This window comes from Pygocentrus nattereri, chromosome 25, assembly GCF_015220715.1.
Source record: "Pygocentrus nattereri isolate fPygNat1 chromosome 25, fPygNat1.pri, whole genome shotgun sequence".
Lineage (NCBI taxonomy): Eukaryota > Metazoa > Chordata > Actinopteri > Characiformes > Serrasalmidae > Pygocentrus > Pygocentrus nattereri.
This window is the reverse complement of record NC_051235.1, coordinates 20068733-20089885: the sequence shown is the minus strand read 5'-3', so window position 1 is coordinate 20089885 and position 21153 is coordinate 20068733. Positions and strand designations below refer to the sequence as shown.

General features: G+C 42.0%; 1 protein-coding gene across 2 annotated transcripts in view; it reads left to right on the top strand.

Annotated features, from left to right (window-relative positions):
- The first annotated feature begins 2957 nt into the window (after positions 1-2957).
- The window catches only part of kcna4 (potassium voltage-gated channel, shaker-related subfamily, member 4), a 72511-nt gene continuing 54315 nt past the window's right edge, over positions 2958-21153 (top strand). Inside the window, exons 1-3 of one of the 2 annotated variants that reach the window (XM_037534554.1) lie at positions 2958-3724; positions 4185-8430; positions 10666-10748. In XM_037534554.1, the coding sequence (XP_037390451.1) occupies positions 4748-6958 (2211 nt within the window). In that variant the 5' untranslated portion in view covers positions 2958-3724; positions 4185-4747 and the 3' untranslated portion in view covers positions 6959-8430; positions 10666-10748. The remainder of the gene's footprint in view (positions 3725-4184; positions 8431-10665; positions 10749-21153) is intronic. The other variant, XM_037534553.1, reaches the window with a different exon arrangement.

Sequence of the window (21153 nt, the reverse complement as noted above, 5' to 3'; positions counted from 1 at the left end):
CTTTGCGTCAGTCCATCTCAGATGAGCTCGGGCCCAGAGAAGCCGGCGGCGTTTCTGGGTGTTGTTGATATATGGCTTTCGCTTTGCATGGCAGAGTTTTAACTTGCACTTGTAGATGGAGCAACGAACTGTGTTCACTGACGATGGTTTTCTGAAGTGTTCCTGAGCCCATGTGGTAATATCCGTTACAGAATGATGTCGGTTTTTAATGCAGTGCCACCTGAGGGATCGAAGGTCATGGGCATTCAATGTTGGTTTTCTGCCTTGCCGCTTACTTGCAGAGATTTCTCCAGATCTCTGAATCTTTTGATGATATTATGGACTGTAAATGATGAAATCCCTAAATTCCTTGCAATTGCATGTTGAGAAACGTTGTTCTTAAACTGTTGAACTATTTGCTCACGCAGTTATTCACAAAGTGGTGAACCTCACCCCATCCTTGCTTGTGAACGACTGAGCCTTTCAGGGATGCTCTCTTTATACCCAATCATGACACTTACCTATTTCCAATTAACCTGTTCACCTGTGGAATATTCCAAACAGGTGTTTTTTCAGCATTCCTCAACTTTCTTTTCTCTTTTGTTGCTCCTGTCCCAACTTCTTTGAACGTGTTTCAGGCATCAAATTCAAAATGAGTGAATATTTGCAAAAAACAATAGTTTATCCATTTGAACAGTAAATATCTTGTCTTTGTAGTGTATTCAATTGAATATAAGTTGAAAAGGATTTGCAAATCATCGTATTCTGTTTTTATTTATGTTTTACACAATGTCCCAAGTTCATTGGAATTGGGCTTATATTTGTAATCCTCCACCATGTCCACACTGATGGACACTGATGGACCCCTGATGGACACAGGGTTCACCGGTGCCTTGTCCCTCCTCAGGTCCACCACCAGTTCCTTTGTCTTTTTCATATTGAGCTGCAGGTGGTTCCATGTTTCCACTCGCACCATGCAACAAAGTCCTTCCTTTGATTTACCTAATAACTAGATCATCATACATATTTTCCTTATAAAAAATACTTAACTTGTACTTAATGGCCATTTTCACTGGAAAGAAAATAAACGAATGGTTGAATTGCTGGATTAGCTGAATTTGTGTTTTTCTCAATGTTTAGTCCACAATTTTACTCCTAATGAGATCAGGTAACTGTGTTGTTTCAATGCAATGTGATGACTAGTCAGATGTGCTTTTTTGTTGATTCAGTTGATGACAGACTTTCTTTGCCTTTCACTTACACCTATGTTGTCTTTCCTCCTGGTCCATGTTCCCTTGTATATGTGTTTCCCTTTTGTTCCTTGGTGAACCGCTGAACCTCACTGGCTGTAAGATCAAGTATCATATTCACTGCTGTTGAGTGCACTTCTACACCAGAAAGGCACTAGATAACAACTTAACAAAATTATATAGGTCTAACTTAAGTGACCATTCTAGACTAAAAAATACTGTAATATGTTCTTCATTGTGTTACACAGAATTCTGTAGTTCAGCATAGTATCTCTCAGTCTCATCACTTACACAAAATTGACAATTATACATTCATTCATCACTTTCACTATAACACCCAGCATGCATTACGCAAATACCTCATACAACCATTGGGAATCCCTATGTTGACAACCTATCATGATTGTTATCTATGCATCTTTTATTTTGGCCAATGTGTCATTTTAAATCTATACTTCATGTCCAAAAGTTTGTAGATATCTACTTATCAAGTGCTTCTAAAATCAAGGGCATTAATAGGAACAACACCCCCCGCACCCCGGGTATTGAGAATTGCCATTTATATTCACATTTGAACACCTGTGTCAGTAACAAAGTGAACCTTAATTTAATCATTAGAAGGGCTGTATGGGTACTATTCATACCAATAACTGCTTTTGTGTGATTTATATAAATTAACTGAGTGCTGATTAGCCTGGGTTTGAATCCCCAGGTGGGTGACAAGGGTCCTTTCTGTGTGAAGTTTGCATGTTTGCATGTCTGTGTGTCTGCTTTGCGATGGACTGGCGATCTGTCCAGGATGTTTTCTGCCTTACGCCAAATGAGCGCTGGGATAGGCTCCAGCACCCTCCAAAACCCAGGAGGATAAGCAGTTTAGATGATGAGTAAGTGAATGCAGATCACTCAATCTAGTAGCTAAGGAGCTATTTAAGTATTTGTTTTTATTAAGTATTAAGTATTTATTTAGTAGTTTTATATAGTAGTTTTAAGTATTTATTTAGCATATTTTTGTTTTTTTTCTATTTTTCTTTTATTCTGTTTTGTAAATTCAACACCTAAACTGCTTTTCTGTTGCTCACACTTCTGTCTTTATGAGCATTTTAAATACGAGCTTTATGAGCTTCACAATGTAAGATATGGGGATCTGGAGACCTCTCTGGTGGAAATCTGTAATTACATGCAATGTGTGGAAGTGTTTTCAATTTTGGTGAACAATGTGTTTTCTGAGGATATAAGTGTATAATCTACTCAGTGATGCTACCTTTTTCAATTTTAGCTAAAAAATCTTACATAGTGCAGCTTAAAGGCCAAAAAGATGACAAAATTGAACACTTCATATCGTACTTACATTTTTTGAAGCTGCTGCTTCTTTTTCCACTCAAGCTGGATTTTGCAAGCCTTCTTTTACTTCTGCTTTATTCACTACTTCACTGCAGCAACGCTTTGTATTTTTTAACACTTTATTTGGATAGGCTGCTGTAGACGCTTTGTAGATGCTTACCTTGCATTTCTTCAAACATCAGTTAAATTCACCGAAATATTTTAACTTTAACTCAAAATTCACTGTAGCCACAACCTTGACCTCAAAACTAAACCTAATCCTAACCCAAAAGCAGGTCCTAAAGAATCGCCCGCTATGTTTTGAAATAATTTGATTATTTGTAGAGTATCTGGTGGGAGCTATTCAGCTGGAATGGCACTTTTAGTTAAGAATAGTTCAGACTCTTTTACTCTCATAGCTCATGGGATTGTCAACAGATGCTCGGTCGAGTCTCAAGACCGCAGAGGGCGCGAGCTGCAGTGCCCTGCAGCAGCCACCGGGGGGAGCTCGAGGTCCTAAGAAACACACACACACACACACACACACACACACACACACGCACACACACACACACACACACACTGAGGCGCGCGCGCGCCAAACGGAGCGAGAGCGCGCGCGGCGGACAGATGCGCGGCGCGTCGCCCTTTACCTCCGGCTGTGTCTGTGTCGCGCGCCATCGTTAAACTTTCAGTCATCGCGATCGCGGCTCGCGCCTCTCTGATTTCTCCGGAGCTGCTGCACCTGCTCCTGCATTTTTGGGAGGCGAGAGAGTCACGGAGCTCTCCTGCAGCGGTGCATGCTTTTTTGGGGAGGGTGGAGAGAAAGAGAGAGAGAGAGGGAGAGAGAGAGAAAGAGAAAGAGAGAGAGAGAGAGAGAGAGAGAGAGAGAGAGAGAGAGAGAGAGAGAGAGAGCGAGATGTGCAAGTGATGATGATGATGAGAGATCCTGTTGAACGGAGACGCCGCGCGCAGAGGCATCAGAGAAAGAGGCAGCAGCAGCATCATCCCTCGAAGGCGCGAGCACAATCTGAAGGGTGAGATGCTCTGCGGGGGGCGCGGCTGCTTTCCCGGGGATTTCGGGCGCGAGGGCTTCACGACCCCCCCTCCCATCTCCCGAGAACTGGGCTGGAGGTGGAAACCGAGGAGCCATCCTTCCTCCGCGCACTCCTCATGTAAGTGGGCAGACGGGGGGAAAGGGGGGGGTGGAAGGTGGGGTGCCTGCGCGAGACGCGTGGGGTTGGTGATGAATTGCCTGTGGGATTTTTTTCCAACACAACAATCACTAATATCAGTAATATGACTGATAGCACGGACCGTCTCCTGTCGCCGTGCTGGTCTGGCTCTGTTATAATAACATCATCGTCGTTATTCCTCTTCTTCTTATTGTTGTTGTTGTTGTTGTTAATAAAAACATGAAGTGCATGGAACCCTATTGTCACTGAATTTTCCTTCCTCGCGTTACCATTTTTATTTTTATTATCATGACGTGCGTTCTCTCGCGCGTATTGAGCCATGCTTGATTATTTAACGCCACTTTAAGCGCAGAATTTTTCTCGTTTTTTCTTTTCTCATCCTTTTTGTTTCTGAATGCAGTGCAGTCTCTAACCTGTTTTGTTTTCATGCCCTTTGCAGCTGTTGCTGGCGTCTAAAGAAACCAGTGATTCATTCAGAGCCACTGGAGGGGCAGAGGAGAGCACAGCACCCCCCCCCAAACACACACACACACAGACACACACACCTCCCTCAGCCCAAAGATGGCAACCACAGACCTCTAAAGGGGCTGGAAGTCTCGTCCTCCCGCACGTGATCTCAGGTGACTGTGAGGGACATTTGCCGCGAGGACACTTGCTGATCTTATGGAGGACTGTAAGGACTGCGTGCGCCTTTGGACACTCGCTGACCCCCTCATGGACTCCGGAGGCGCGGAGCTGACTTTATTGCGCGGAAAGACCTTGAAAGTGAAAGTGCTCACGAGCCAGCAGTCTGCGCGCGCACTGTGACTTCACGGCTCACGTCTCAGCGTGGGTTTTGAGAGCTTCCAAACAAACAAACAAACTAAAAGAAAACAAAAAACAACAGCGCGTTTCTATGGACGTTCATTAATGCCCAGAGCGGAGCAGCGAACGACTTTCAAACGTCTCCGTTTTCGTCCCGCAGACCTGCGCTGAAAAGCCAGCGCGTGACGGTGGAGCGAGATGGAGTTCGCCATGGTGGGCGCAGATAGCGGCGGCTGTAACCCGCACGTGCCGTACGCCTACGCGCAGGCTCGCGCCAGGGAGCGGGAGCGCGAGAGGGAGAGGCAGTCTCGCGCGGCAGCAGCTGCTGCGGTGGCGGCGGCGGCGGCAGCGGCGGAGAGCGGGGCGGCTGGCGAGGGAGGCGGGTCCTGCGGCCACGGCCAGCAGCATCAGGTTCGCGCCGCCTCCTCGGCGATGGCGAGCGGCAACGGCGCCTCGCGCCCCTCCTCCTCGTCCTCCTCCTCCTCCTCCTGTTGCTGCTCCTCCTCCTCTCAGCAGCAACAGCAACAGCCGCCACAACAGCAGCAACAGCAGCAGCAGCTCCAACAGCAGCAGCAACAGGCGCAGCGTGAGGCGCAGCCGCAAGTTCTCCGCGAGCGGAAAAAGGCGCGTGGGGTAGCGCGCTGGAGACGCCCGCGCGCGCCTCTCGGTGGCGAGCTGCGCCACTCGGAGCTGGCGCTCCTAGGCTCAGAGGAGGACGTGATGATCGAGGAAGAGGAGGCGACGGGCGAGGAGGAGGAAGAGGAGGGGGCTCGCTCACGCTGCGGCCCGGCGTACGACGCGGATGAGCACGTGGTGGACGACGCGGATGACGCCACCCTGGACGACGACGATGACGACGAGACGGCCTCGCTGACGGGCGGGCGCCCGCGCGCAGGCTACGGACGCGGTGCGCGCGGCGCGCGTGGCGCGATCGGAGAGCGCGGTGGCTGCTGCGAGCGCGTGGTCATCAACGTGTCGGGCCTGCGCTTCGAGACGCGGCTGCAGACGCTCGCCCAGTTCCCGGACACGCTGTTGGGGGACCCGGCCAAGCGCATGCGCTACTTTGACCCGCTGCGTAACGAGTACTTTTTCGACCGCAACCGGCCGAGCTTTGACGCCATCCTCTACTTCTACCAGTCGGGCGGGCGTCTCAAACGGCCCGCCAACGTGCCGCTAGACGTCTTCTCCGAGGAGGTGAAGTTTTACGAGTTGGGCGACGAGGCCATGCTCAAGTTCCGCGAGGACGAGGGCTTCGTGAAGGACGAGGAGAAACCGCTGCCCGAGGATGAGTTCAAGCGCCAGGTGTGGCTCCTTTTTGAGTACCCTGAGAGCTCGAGCCCAGCGCGCGGCATTGCCGTGGTTTCCGTGCTAGTCATTGTCATCTCCATTGTGATTTTCTGCCTCGAGACGTTACCCGAGTTCCGCGACGAGCGTGACGCACCCGGAGCCGCTGGCGCGCAAGTGCCCACCCACGGCGTCAATGGCACGCGCGCTCACGGCGCAGTGGCGGCAGAGGCCGCGGCCTTCACGCCCTTCAACGACCCATTCTTCGTCGTAGAGACTGTGTGCATCGTGTGGTTCTCCTTCGAGATCGCTGTGCGCTTCTTTGCCAGCCCAAGCAAGGCGGCCTTCTTCAAGAACATCATGAACTCCATCGACATCGTATCCATCCTGCCTTACTTCATCACGCTGGGCACGGACCTGGCACAGCAGCACCCTCAGCAAGCGCAGCAGGGCAATGGGCAGCACGCCATGAGCTTTGCCATCCTGCGGATCATCCGCCTGGTGCGCGTCTTCCGCATCTTCAAGCTGTCGCGCCACTCCAAGGGCCTGCAGATCTTGGGCCACACATTGCGCGCCAGCATGCGTGAGCTGGCACTGCTCATATTCTTCCTGGTGATCGGCGTGGTGCTCTTCTCTAGCGCCGTGTACTTTGCGGAAGCTGATGAGCCAGCATCACAGTTTACGAGCATACCAGATGCCTTCTGGTGGGCAGTGGTTACCATGACCACGGTGGGCTACGGTGACATGAAGCCCATCACAGTGGGTGGCAAGATAGTGGGCTCGCTGTGCGCCATTGCCGGTGTGCTGACCATCGCGCTGCCCGTACCTGTCATTGTGTCCAACTTTAACTACTTCTACCACCGTGAGACGGACAACGAGGATCAGACGCCAGCTGTGGAGTATCCGCCCCCTGGCTGCCCTTACTTCCCAGACTTCTTGAGAAAGTTCAAGGGTTCGCCGTCGGGATCCTCACTGGGGGACAAGGCAGCTGAATACATGGAGATGGAGGAGGGGGTTACGGAGTCCCTGTGTGGGGTGGACAAACGCAGCCCCAGCAGGGGCAACGGCACGGACGCAGGCAGGAAAAACAGCACCAATTCCAGAAGTCTACAGACAGACGTATGATTATGAATGGCAAAGCTGTTGGTGAGCTTGTGAAGGGTTTGGACACGTGAAGAAGATTGCACAACTTATTACTGATCAGCAGCACATGTGCACGCGATACGCGTTTTTGGACACGCATACATGCAGGCACGCACACACGCATACATGCATACATGCACTCACACAAATACACATATACACACACACACACACGCACACACACAACAGACACGCATGCGCACACGTGGGCAAGCATACACATATGCACACAAACACACTAGTGCACACGCATACGCCCTTACATGCACTCACGCACGCATCATTTCTTAAGGACCTGAGCTGAAACATTTTTGCAACGTGGCTACTTTTTTGTAGAGAAACACAACCCTGTAATCAGACAACAGGCAACGCAAAAATCACCAGCTGTACGTGACGCGGAGGTGTGAGTACGGGCCCACCTGTAGACTGTAGACAGAATCGAACAACAAACCCGGTTCGCGGAGAGCAAAACAAGTATTTTTGCATAGGCACTTTATAAGTTACATTCGTCAGTAATTGTAGGAAGAGGAAGCAAGCTGTTATCGTAATGCTATTATGCAATAACGTTGAAATCATTTGCACTATCATCAAAATTTGTTCTAGTCTCCCAGCTTCAACCAGAGAGTCAGACACGGACCTTAGAGAGACAGTGAGAGAGAGAGAGAAGGGAAGAGAGTGGGAATTCAATAACTACTTAGTAACTCTGCTTTGACTTAATACATAGTTGTTGTAGAAGTGAATGAGCAGTTTGTCATGTCCTGCTACCTTCTGTCCAGTCACCTTCGAGCTCAGTAGACAGCAACATGTTGCTCTTCTTAAGGCTCCTATACTGACAGCAAAAGTCAGCATGTGAGTCTGAAGTACCACTGGCAAAGCTCAATGCAGCACCCAAAGGTGAAAGAGTTAGCACCAGTTATTAAATTCTTTAATGAGCGTTAAACAAACCAGGCGTTAACATCAACACTCCCATTTCTGTTTGTCCTCCACTCAAATCGACTAGGTTTAACCCGTCAGATCACCCATTGTGGCATGACTGACATTTATTTCCAAAGTGTAGATGCCCACCGTGCCCCTTACCCCAAACCCTTTTGCCCCAAGAGAGCCAGGCCACAATACTGGTTCTGCATTGAATCTCAAAAAGTCTCTCTGATGCCATGGCTAAATGGACTGTCCTGCCATTGTTGGAGTATCCGCTGCTTTTGAAGGGAATGCTTCAATGCTTTGCGCAACTTATTCACTCTCGGTCCCTTTAACCACAATGACAATGCATCCCTTTACAAGGACAGGAGACCCGCATCAAAGCAAGAAAAATGAACTGGCTCGTTAGCTGGTCCTGTGGTGGACTTTTATGCACAAAATACAAAACAACCCCCCCACGTGCCACTTCAGAGGGGCAGCCGGCCTTCATGGAGTGTGCAAGGACCACATCTAGCCAGAGCAGATCAATGTGTGAGGTAAGCATGTGCATTTAAATTTATGTTTATCTAACGTGCAAACAGTGGATACCCAGAGAGACTGCAGGGTGTTAGCATCTAAAACTCAAAAGCCCTACAGTACTCTGGAAAATTTGAAGGTACCTCAGTGGTTATTGGGTTAGGCCTATGGTTCAAGGAAAAACCCTTATTTGGTGTAGAACAATTTTGGCTCTTCCTATTTGCAAATCACTTTTGCAAGAGCGAGCTCCAAAAATGATTCACCTGTGGCATCAAAATAACACTTTTTTCATTTAAGACCATATCAGAGTTGATTTAGTTTAATAATTACACTCTTAAGAATAAATGGTTCTTTTGAGGGATACCTCAAAGAACCTTTTAATCTGTGATTGTTCACATTTTATTAATAGGATGTAAGAGTATGAAAAAGTCTTCATGACAATGAAAGAAGACATTCAAACCAAGAACCATTTAGGAACCTTTATTTTTATGTGTGTACAAACAGACCTTTTTAAAGCAATGTGGTTAGAAAATATGTGCTTGAAGTGGAATGGTCGTGTCTATGCTGGCACTTTAGAGGCATCCAGATGTTCACACATGTTTAGAGGTGCTGGTGTCAGTTCCTTGGACTGGGTGATGTTGCATTCATGAGGTGAAATGGGTGTTTTATAGGTGCAAAGTAAGGCTGTGTCACTGAAAAAGCTTTGTGTGCTCAGCATTTGAGCAGTTACTGCATGATGTATAAATTACATGCATAATCAGAGGTGGGTAGAGGAGCATAAACCCATACTGAAGTAAAAGTATTGTTGCTGCATTGAACTAATGACTCAAATAGAAGCAAATGTACCAAAGACAGCTTTGTGCTTGAGCAACCTTTTGGTCTAACAAAATGTTAAACTGCAAAGCTATTCAGTTCAAGGGAATTCAATGCGACCAGGTAAACTGGAACTGAGGAAAGCTAGAAGCCTTATCTCATAAATATACTTGAGTAGAAGTAAGTGTATTGGTTAAAAATGCTGAAAAGTTCTCTCTTAAAGGTGAGTTGTACTGATTTTCAACATTCCTGCATAATTACATGCTTGGGATGTAAACAGTGTCATTCAGAGGTGTTTGATATGCTTCATTCTAAAGAAACTCACCAGGCCAAAATTGTGAGATGAACCAGACGTCTGAAGAGATTAAGTCCAGAAACTACCACCCAGAATGTTACTACGGGAAGTGGTTACAAACATGCTGCCCGATGCCTCAAACCTTCCCTAACAATAGTTTCATTTTGTACTGAAACATATTGTTAAACATTTTCATAGTGCTTGCATAAAGGTTCTTTCTATTTGCATTTCCAAAAATGATTCATCTGTGGCATTAAAATAACTCTTTTTCCATTTTCTTTACTTTTCAGACCATATCAAAGCTTGATTTAGTTTAATAATTACACTCTTAAGAATACATGGCTCTTTTGAGGGATGCCACTTTTGGCTCCTTAAAGAACCTTTTAATCTGATTTTTCACAATTTTTATTAATAGGATGTGAGAGTGTTAGTTATGTTAGTAGAGTTAGTTATGTTAGAATGTTAGTACAGTAAATGGTTACAAGCATGCAGCCTGTTGCCTCAAACTTTCCCTAACAATAGTTTTATGACAACATTTTGGGCTGAAACATATTGTTAAATATATTCATAGTGCAGAGATACATAGTGGGTGTTGTAAGGGCAAATAGCATTTTTTTCAGAAAACAGATTTTTTCAGATTTATCACTATTTTACCAATATTAACATTATATATACAAAATCAGAAGACGTTTAGGTTCCTTGGTCATTTTGTATAGGAAACAAATTGGCTATATTTGCTATGTAGACGTCATGACCCCTGGTTCCTAACACCGCCACTGTCAGTAATCCTTTTTATAATGCACTATTGTAGAAAAATTCTAACCATACAACTCTGAAGGACTGTTTACACCTCAGAGACTTAACTATGTGGGACTTTTGGGAGAAAAAGAATTTCCCTTTAAATGCGTGTAAACCGGTTAATATAACTAGTTTTTCTCCACTTCTGCACACAAACCCATAATGACCGAAGTATTTACACACTCACTTTACACCTTTTACCAACAACGCTCTCAGCTGCTAAAGTGCTAAAGTTACTGGATGAAGTAAGGATTGGTCTGTTATCTTCACTGTGGATAGTGTTCTTGCTTGGTTACCATGACAACAGAAACCTTCCTGCCTCATTAAATGCTCTGCTTTTCCTGTTTAGACGGTCCAATCGTGCTCTTGCTGTTCGGTAGCAGGACAATTACATTTGAATCTACAGTAAACCTATATTGTCTCATCAATAAGGTATGCATTTTGTGGATAATTCTGCCATTTGTAATACAATCTGCTGCTTTTTCTCATTTCACATTCTCCAAATCAAACTCCTAAGGGACGTGCTGGACTTGTGTAAAAGCACGCTGTCTAATGAGCATTATTAAAGTCCTCCGTCTCTGAGCAAAAGCCCAAATGTCTCTTGATAGCTGTGGTCAAAGTCGATTAATAATTCATGGCTATGGTAATTAACAGGCATTTCCCAACATGATCAAATGTTTAACCCTGAACCTGAAGCAAAAACCACGAGGGCCTTTAGCATACATGGGCAGCAGCCTTTACGCATTGGAGCTACAGTCTCAGGTTACAGGAGCTATCCACTTACGCATTTGGTTGATCCACTGGTGATAGGAATTATATAATGTAATCAGATCATAGAGGTAATGTCCTCCTCTTGTTAATCCAAAGGCTTTACTTGAAAGAAGATATTGCTGCCTTTATAACCAGTGTTTAACAGCAATAGCTCAATTCTTTGAAAGAGTGCCTCTTTTCCAGGAACCTCACATGCTCACAGTATGACTAAAAAATAAATGTAGCTGTCAAACATGATCTATTTTATTATATTTATCATGTCTTCACTTCAGCAGGAAATCAGGGCGGGTGCTGTATTGTATTTGTCATATTGAAAGAATTATATTTGTCTGTGATACGATGCTGCCTCTAATGACTTGTTTTGAAATGCATTAGTGAATTATTAAGAGCTCTCTACATATGTATACGGTTGGTATAGCTGGGCATTTAGTGTGAAGTGGTGTTGAGAATGAATAATGCAAACTAATTTGGAGATTACATTAAGAAACAGGGCCAGAAAGACACTTACATTCAAATTCTTTGCAACATAGTGTTTTTATATAAGTCTAATTTATATGCGTAAAGTGGTTTAGTGGGGAAGGGGGTGGTTGTGACCATCCTAGTGATTGGAAAGGAGTAAATTGTCATTGCCCCAAATTGTCATTTAGCCCAGAAATTCCTGCATCCTTCTGATGGGATGTTTGTTGTTATTGTTATTGGTTGTTAAATTGGGCAAAATTGTTATTATTATTATTATTATTATTATTATTATTAGTAGTAGTAGTAGTAGTAGTAGTAGTGGTGGTGGTATTTAAAAACTGCATCGTTTTTAAAAAAACTATGGACTATAACTATAAATCCATAAGTATTTAAATTTTGTAGCACATCTTAAATCCTCAGGTAACCATGGGACTCATGGGCAATGCAGTCTGTAGTGTCAATGGCATCATTCATTTGCCTTCAGTCAGGGGTCTACAAAAGCAGCCCATGGGTAGATTTTAATTGGCCTGTGGCTTCTGTTTTAAAGAATATTATAAATTATTAATAATTAATAATTTAAATTATAACTACCCCCCCCCAGCCAGTGCATTGCAGTTTTTCTCCTTACCTGATGGCGGCAGCAGTATCGTAAAAATTACAGTGTAATGCTCAGCACTGTGGTAACAAAGTTAGTTAAAGTTTAAGAGCCTTTCTTAAGACCTTAGGACCTACAGCTCAATTAACTGAATAGCAATTAGTCAAGACTACACTTACAAAGCACAAGCCTAACATTGAGAACTGAAGATTTTAACGAGATGGAAATCTGAATACTTTTCCCGTCGAGAGCCATAGCAAATGCCTCATATTTCAAAAGACTAATGAATACAATATCAACACACATTAAAAAAAGCATGGACTTTACGATAAATATTCAGGAGAGAGGGCAGAGAAGCTAAAGCAACTGCATATTCATCAGTTCATTAAATATTAACCCTTTAAGGTTCAACAAAAACATGCCTGTTTATGCTGTTTGATCTGCTCTTCTTGTTCAATAAAGTAAGTGTGAATTCAGTTGCTGCATTTATTTGATAATGTGAAGAACATGATCTGACATAACTGGAATTTTTTAAAGTTTTTGTTTAATTTGTCTCATGATATATTTTAGAACACATTTAATACATGTTTTATGTCTTCTCTTAAACAATGTAATTATGTGTTATAAGCGCCTACCGGTCCAAATTGCTCTGAGCAATCCAACAATAAATGGAGCCTTGTGCATCTTTTATACAGTGATAGGAAAAGTAGTCATACACAGAAAGCTCATATTCTATGTGCTGCTATTTTGAAAACACAGTAGTTTGAATCGTCTGTAATAATTTTTTGGCCTTCAGGTATTTTCACACAGTACAGTTTAGCCCTGTTTGAAAAGGTTTTTACACCCCTGCCTGTAGTGTAGCAGCCTGAGCTTGGTTCACTCTCTAATGTTTGAGAATGACAAAGGTGTTTGAAAGTGAGCTTACTTCAGCAGGTTATGATAATGTAACACATTTCCAGCTTATTACTGCAATCTTTAGCCCTCCCCTAAAAGGACGTATGCTGTGATGCCTCATATGTTAGCCAGCTAGCAAGTTCATGGAGATAATCAAAGACTTTTGAAGGCAATAATTAGATGGTTTGGGTGGGTTTGATTAGGGCTGGAGCTAAAGTCTGCAGAAAGATAGATCTTCAATAGCAGGGTTGGTGACCAATGTAAAATGTTACTCTGTTGCCAGATCATCTAGGGCACTGTTGGTTCTGTGTGTGAAATGTTGTGACCGTGTTGAACTGCTAGTGAACAATGAGGGATGAGATAAAACAGACAGCACAGCTTCAGCTTTCTTCATTTAAAATTGGTACCACAGTAACGTAAAAGCAATGAAAACACAATGAAAACACTCGCTTGCTCACCTACAAAGACAAAAATCCAGAACACTTTTGGTTTTGCAAATCAAGCATGATTTGGTAAATCATTTCCATCTAAATATATTCCATTAACATTATTAACAAAACAAACAAACAAAAAAAAACACAGCACAAAAACCTTTATTATTAATTATTTTGAATTATTACAAATCTTTTGGGACCTCCAAAAGATAGAAATTGCTTTTTATAGCTACTATGAAAAGGGGTTAAAACATAATTACAATAATCAAATAGTAATATTGCTGTCTAATAAATATATTTTTATATATATTTGCATCCATATAGCATAATATTTAACATTCACATAATATGTAATCCCTCACATTAATACTTCACGCAAATCATATTATGAGTTAATAAGCTTCATATTTCACTTTCTTCAGTACTGACTTGGAATCTTTGAGAGGCTGTGCATGGTTTGCCATTGTTCAGTCCATTTTTATTGTTTGGTCTTTTTTTAACCCCTGATTGCCTTTAAATGAGGAAAAAAATAAAGTAGTTTACTCAATTACTAATTAGTAATCAATAATGACAATCCTAACTGCAGATCAGAAATGCAGCCTGTGTACTGGTGTTAACATTATACCTGACCATTTATAAACACGTTATCGAGGGCATATCAAGGTATATAGATACTCTGTGCATCATCTCCTTATATAATACTGTTTGACAGGAGCCTTCTAGCAAGGAGCGTTCCACTAGAGTGGTCTTTATTCCCAAAGATGTTGTTCCAGAGCTGCCATAGGCCATAATGACAAATGTTGTTTGGATCAATTTGTGTTTATGAGGGGTGAAATGACAGCGTAATGGCAGAGCAGGTTAAGTGTTTGCATCATTCTTGCTGAGGTTATGACGCTTGGCTTTAATCTTCCTTAGGCTACCGGGGGCTAGGCCACTGCTGCAAGTCAATGACCTGCCGTGGCTTTTGGTTCGTCAGCTTTTAGCATTGATCACATGTATTGTGTAAAATTGGGCCTTTGCTGGATCGTATGAAAGCAAACAGGGCTACTTAAATGGATCGGCAAAATGGCTGCCAGAATAACAGAATAGCATGGCTCATGCTCCTTCTTGTTTCTCTCTTTCTCTCTTTCTCTCTCTCTCTCTCTCTCTCTTTCTCTCTCTCGGGCTGCTTTAATGTGCAGTGAGTAAGGCGAGTCCTCCAGGGCTCGGGTGTATCCATCCATCTGTGAGCAGCTTGCCTCAGCTCCGTGCATGGCCATGACTCATACATCAGCTCACTGGACTACAAAGACCATGAGCCCCCACATATGCACTTAAAATGAGTCTAAACAGGAGTTAATGTGACGGCCGGACTGGTCACACATCCAGAGCTGGGCTGGAATGAGTTAGATTGACTGAGCTGCATGGACTAATTTGCCAAACTTGACAGCTGTGTACTTCTCAGAGTATTCGCTAATGCTAATACTTTTACATTTACTCAAAGTAATCTACTTTCTCCTCAGTTCTACTTAAGCCATTCATATTGAGTTCCTAATCCTTTTTTGGGTTTAATTCCATTGTGTTCTGTTGGTTTAGCACCTGGACTGCTTTGCTGATGCTTATACCTCTCACTTTGGAGCTTCATAATTTAGTTTTAACCCCACATTATCCCAAAAGGAGAAGAATCGCACCTAAAATCTGCATTTCCTAGGGTGATAGATACTGATAGATGGATGTACTGCCAAGTTCTTTGGGGTGGTGTTCTGGACCTGGTGTTTTTTTTTTTAAATAGGTTACTTTTAAATTAATTCTATGCTAAGATGTCCAAATAAGAGAACTTCTTTAAAACCTTAAGCAGCAATCTTCAAATGCGGGTATTAAGTTGTCTTTCTTAGCCTTATGAACTGGTCTGTTGAGCTTGCAGGAAAAGTTTTTCTCTCTCTCACTCGCTCTCTTGCTGACAGCACAGGCTCTTAATGAGATAGATCTAGGCTTGGTACCTTATTTCTCTTCACCCGCAGATTCACTGCAACTCCTAATTCAAAGTTGAGACATAAATGCAGTTCACTAAATCAGTGCTGATAATCTCTCTGAAGCCTGTGGATCTATCGGGGCATTGAAGGAACATTACCAGATTACTGCAGACCCAGATTTTTTAACCCAAAGAAGCTACACTTACGTCCATGTTTTCATTTGTTGGCATTGAAACTGAAAAATGGCAGAAATGTAGACTGAAACTTGTCAATGTAGAATAGAAATGAATGTAAATGTATTTGCCCCTTTAGAGACTCTCTGTTGAATAACTGCAACAGCTGTTTAACAGTATAGACAGCTGTGTATACCTAGTTATGGCTGTCACTAAAACTACATCTTCCAACAGTTCACACTGTAAACTGCATCCTAGCCTCATTTGCCAAAGTCAAACATCTACTTCCTATTGGAGGGTCTGCTCTGTGTAAATACTTGACCTATGACATTTTTTGTTCATTCCTAACATGCGTAGTGGTGAGGTATTGGGCCTCAATTTTCATTCATTTTTAGTGTTATTTACACAATAGCCCCATAATCTTTACACAATAACCCCATAATCTTTAATATAGTAAACATGTCCAACTCCAGTCTTGTCCATCCCTATCACACGTCTACCACACACATTTTCAACTGTTCTCCATCACACTTCCAAAGTTCAGTCTTAGAAGTTGGTTCCGTTTAGAGAGTCTCACAAAGTGTTTGCAAACAGTTATAATGTTGTTGAAATCTAGACTCTGGGGTGGTCTTTTTCTCTTAATTTCCTTTTCTTAGTAACAGCTACACATTAACTCACTTGCTAAATTCACATTAAGTTTTCTTCTCACAGTGGAAGAAGCTCCTGTGGATTTTTAGTTCAATCTAAAGCTCAAGTGGAGCTTGATCTCCTTGCTTTCAGAGATGAAAGCTTTAAGTGTTGTATCTGATGGTCACAGTTTTGGTGGTCCAGTTTTTTCTTTAGTTTTGTGTGTGTTAAATTTTTAAACTCAAGTTGTTTTCCCATTTTGCAACATCATTGCTTGGGTCTCTGAGGTGCTAAGTCTGTAAGTAGAGATGTGATGACAGATAAGCAGTATAGCAAAACGATGACATTAATAACTTTTAAGGGTTAACATTCTTTATCCGTATTTCTACTACATCATTATACTGATGACCTTCTTTGATATATTAAAAAAACCTGTGAAAAATGTTGCTAAATGACAGCATTTTTATTAAGTATTCACCAAGTCATTTTTTTCTGAGTAAAGTTTAGAAGCTCCATGAAAGATTAAACAGCTAATTGGGCTGCTGGCTTGCAGAGTTTGCCTCCGCTGATGCTAACACAAGCTAAATGTGCTGTGATTTAATGTATGAGCCTGCGTGGTTACACTTACTCACACTCCGTTTCCCCAAAAGCAGAGTTAAAATCAGCTCAACTATTAAAGGGTGTGTTTAGAATGATACCCACTCTTGCATTTTGCATTGATGCATGTGTTAAAACGCTTTTTATAAGCTCCACACCATTTAGTCTGAGTATGTTTTGGTTTTTCTTACAGAAAATATGCGATTTAATTCATCCCTGATCAGCAGAACCAGCTTGCCAGAATATAAAAAGAACTTTTCAGTTGAATTTTTATGAGAACAATCCACTGAAAGGTTCTTTATGAAACCAAAAGGGGTTCTTCTATGACATGGTTCCAAAGAACCCTACTTTACTTATCACATGCCAGGAGATGCAGCTTGGCTAAAACGTTTATTCAGCTAGGGGAATGGGGACAGAGCAAGGATGCTGATGTAAAGAGGAAGTCCACTAGTTTTTCCAAATTTCAAAATAATGCAATCTTTGAGATGAAACAAAGTAATTGAGTGTTTTGATTTTAAATTCTGGATTGTAAAGGAACTTTACAACTTCTGTACAGTGGTGGTAATAAGAACCAGGGGTTGTGACCAATGCAAATATAGCCATTTTATTACCTAGTCAAAATGACCTGTGAACCTACGTGGGACATCTGAGTTTTTATATGTAATGTAGATGATGGCAGGACTGGTAAATAGTGGTGAATCTGAAAAAAAAAATTCCTTGGATTCTATTTTGCCTTACAACACAATGCATGTAGCTCTCCACCATTAATCAATTTGCAATAATTACATTTTAAACCAAAACCTCATCTCAACACTACTGTGAACCAATGTGTGTATTTACATAACCAGATATTTGTATCTGATCTACACATTTACATACACTTGAGTAATCAGATAATGTGAGTTTATATGTCCCAAAAAAACAGATCACTGAGCTAAAATCCTGCTCTCTATATCAGATTTCTTAATCGGATTTCTAGACCTTACTCTGATCTAAGAAATCACAGTATGAGCACTTGAATAATCAGATAACTGCAGAAATCTGATTATGATCGGATTATTAAGTGCAGGCACTCAATGTCTCAGGCATCAGGCAAAGTATTTGTAACCATTTCATGTAATAATCTTCTGTGATGTAACTTTTAGAGATGTAAATGGACTGGGCCTCTGGTTCCTATCACCACCACTGCGAACAAATCTGACACTTCAGGAATGGAGCACCTCACATCAAACCACTCTGAATGACTTTATTTACATTTCATGAACTTAATTATGCAGAAACTTTGAAAAATGGGCGGAATTCCCCTTTAACATTTGCTAGAAAACATGAGATGGATTAACTGAAAAGTCTTACATTGAGTTCCTGTAAGATCCTTTAGGCACCCTTTACCCTTTAAGTAACTCATGCAAAGTGCTGACAGCGATAGCAAAGCTATCAATAAAACCATTCGATCCCATCACTCATACAAACACACGCTCTGCTGCAACTGAGCAAGTGCACATAACATTGTCATGGAGTTATGTATTGTGGATCGGTGCAAAATACTCATGGTTTTGTAATGATAGATCCACATGATGGTGGTCAGATTCCTCATAACACTGGCTCATGTGCGTGTATCTGGGTAAGCATTTGAACTGAGGAGGGGGTGTGAGCCTACGTAATTTGGCACTTTTCCAACAGAAAGCAATCATCATTGCTCTTTTCAAAGCATTAATTAGTTGATATGCGTGCCGTCTACTGGGGCAGTATGATATACCAGCATGGCCGCAGTGCTTAAAGCCCTATTAAATTATCACTTTCCCTGCACAGACATCTAGCTCATCTGCTAATAAGGAAATAAACAACCAAATGGATTATGTGTTTGTTTTTATGGCATCTATGTATCTTATAGTTTCATTCTCACTGACTTATTCAGCTTATGTCAGTGGTGGAATCCAGACAATGAGTTGCTAAAGCAGGCCTACTGTAGTACAACAACTATTGTACTATTGTTATAAATTTGTTGCAGTACTTCACGGCTTTTTTTCCCTGTAGCGGTACATTTTTGAGTGTAATTAAATCACAGTTACATTACTTCTGCTCAAGTGTAACATTTAACATTTTAAATACACAGCAAATACTTCGTAACTCAGCTTCCAAACTCACGAAGCAGTTGAACAGATTAAACAGGATGGTCCAGATCTTTCATTTGTGACAATATATTAAATATTAATAAAAAAGATCACTTTGTTAGATTTTTTAGATAAATATCAATATTTTCATGTACATGCATACGAAAAGTCTTACATTGAGTTCCTGAAAGATCCTTTAGGCACCCTTTAAGTAACTCATGCAAAGTGCTGACAGCGATAGCAAAGCTATCAATAAAACCATTCGATCCCATCACTCATACAAACACACGCTCTGCTGCAACTGAGCAAGTGCACATAACATTGTCATGGAGTTATGTATTGTGGATCGGTGCAAAATACTCATGGTTTTGTAATGATAGATCCACATGATGGTGGTCAGATTCCTCATAACACTGGCTCATGTGCGTGTATCTGGGCAAGCATTTGAACTGAGGAGGGGGTGTGAGCCTACGTAATTTGGCACTTTTCCAACAGAAAGCAATCATCATTGCTGACATAAGCCAGTGTTATGAGGAGTCTGACCACCATCATGTGGATTTGTATGAGTGATGGGATCGAATGGTTTTATTGATAGCATACACTTCTGTTCTTACATTAAAGTGTGGTGAAAGACAGCGTGTACAAATCGACAAGTGCTAACATTGCTCTAAATAGATCCAGTGTTAGCTTTAGCATTAGTTCATTTGAAGCGGCAGCTTTGAAAAAACATCTACAAAATCCAGTCCGACACCGCTGACTTTTTAATTATTATTTCACAGCAACTTGTAGACATCATACTTACTATTTTTTATCTCCTGACTCTGTAATGCTTCTTTCAATTTGAGTAAAACATTCAGTCACTTACAGATTTCTTGCTTAATGTAAATATTGTATCCAAATCTAAATTGGTGCACATTCATATTGTCAATTCTCAAACAGCTAACATCTTATAAATCCACTTTATTTTTGACAAAGAAAATGTTTCTAGAGGTGCTTTTAAATTTTTTAGTGTATGTTTGACAGACATAACAGAAATGAAGGGAAGCGATTTATTTTATTATTTTGGAATAACAAGTATATCAGCTGCTGATTAATACTAAAGCTGATGCTTGTAAGGGTCTATTGGCAGTGCTTGTTAGCTAGCCCATTTAACCAGTGGAAGCTAATGTTCAAGGTAAGCTAATGAATTAGCTTAGGTAACCAGTAACCCTCATATTGGACCTTTTTTCATTTGTCAGGTGGCTTTTCAACAAACTACTTAATTACTCTTATTTCACTCTATAATTAATTCCCTTTATTAGTACTTTTGATTGTATTGAAAGGTTAATACTACAAGAGTAGCACTGTAAAGTTTAGTACTTTGTTTAAGACTCCTTTCTTGTGTGATTTATGTAGTCTGAAATGATAGGATAAGGACTTATCTGCTATCGTTCCAGTTTCATGCCAATAAACATTTGTATGTGTGCAAAAAACTGTGAAATATGGGTAAACAAATTGGTTGGAGGGATCAGCGGCGTTGCTGTTACCATTAGATATCTGTCAGACCTAGACAACTGTTGGTGTGTGAATGCGGTGGCTGGAGCTGAGGATTTGTGCAGGGTCAGTGTGTTTGGTTTGGACAGAGCCCAGTGGTTATGCTCGGACAACCCTGCAGTTTTGGCGGAAATAGGCAGGAAATGACAAAGTTCGGGGAGAGACATTTTTCAGTGGCTGATTTAGGGCTGATTTTACAGTAGGGTCTTTCAGCCTCTGGCCAAGCTGGTGAATTTTACTCACTCGTATTTTCCGGGTGTGCAGTCTGAGCCATTTTACAGCTGGAGTTCCGTAAAGACACTAAAGAGAGGCCATAACTCAGCCTGTTGTTAAGAGTTCTGACAATATCTGTCACAGCAGCATTTTCAACAAGACAAGAAAAACTCTAAAGATAATAGTGGATCTGTCTACTTTTTATTTACTGCCATGTCTGATAGAGGCAGCATGTCATGTTACACTGATTTGCCGCTGCGCAATATGGAAAAATATGTAGTACTAAGCACTATTTGATTACTTTTGTAGAAAGGCCTTTGTTAGATCTTACAAATGTCTGGAGTCATCACCAGTGAACATTAATTGCACAAACGCCTTATGCCTGGTTCACACTACACGACTTTTTCAGTCGTCAGGTTTTTGTGCCGTTCACACTGCATGACTGGTTGTGCTGTAATCGCGAGTCTTTCAGTTGTTG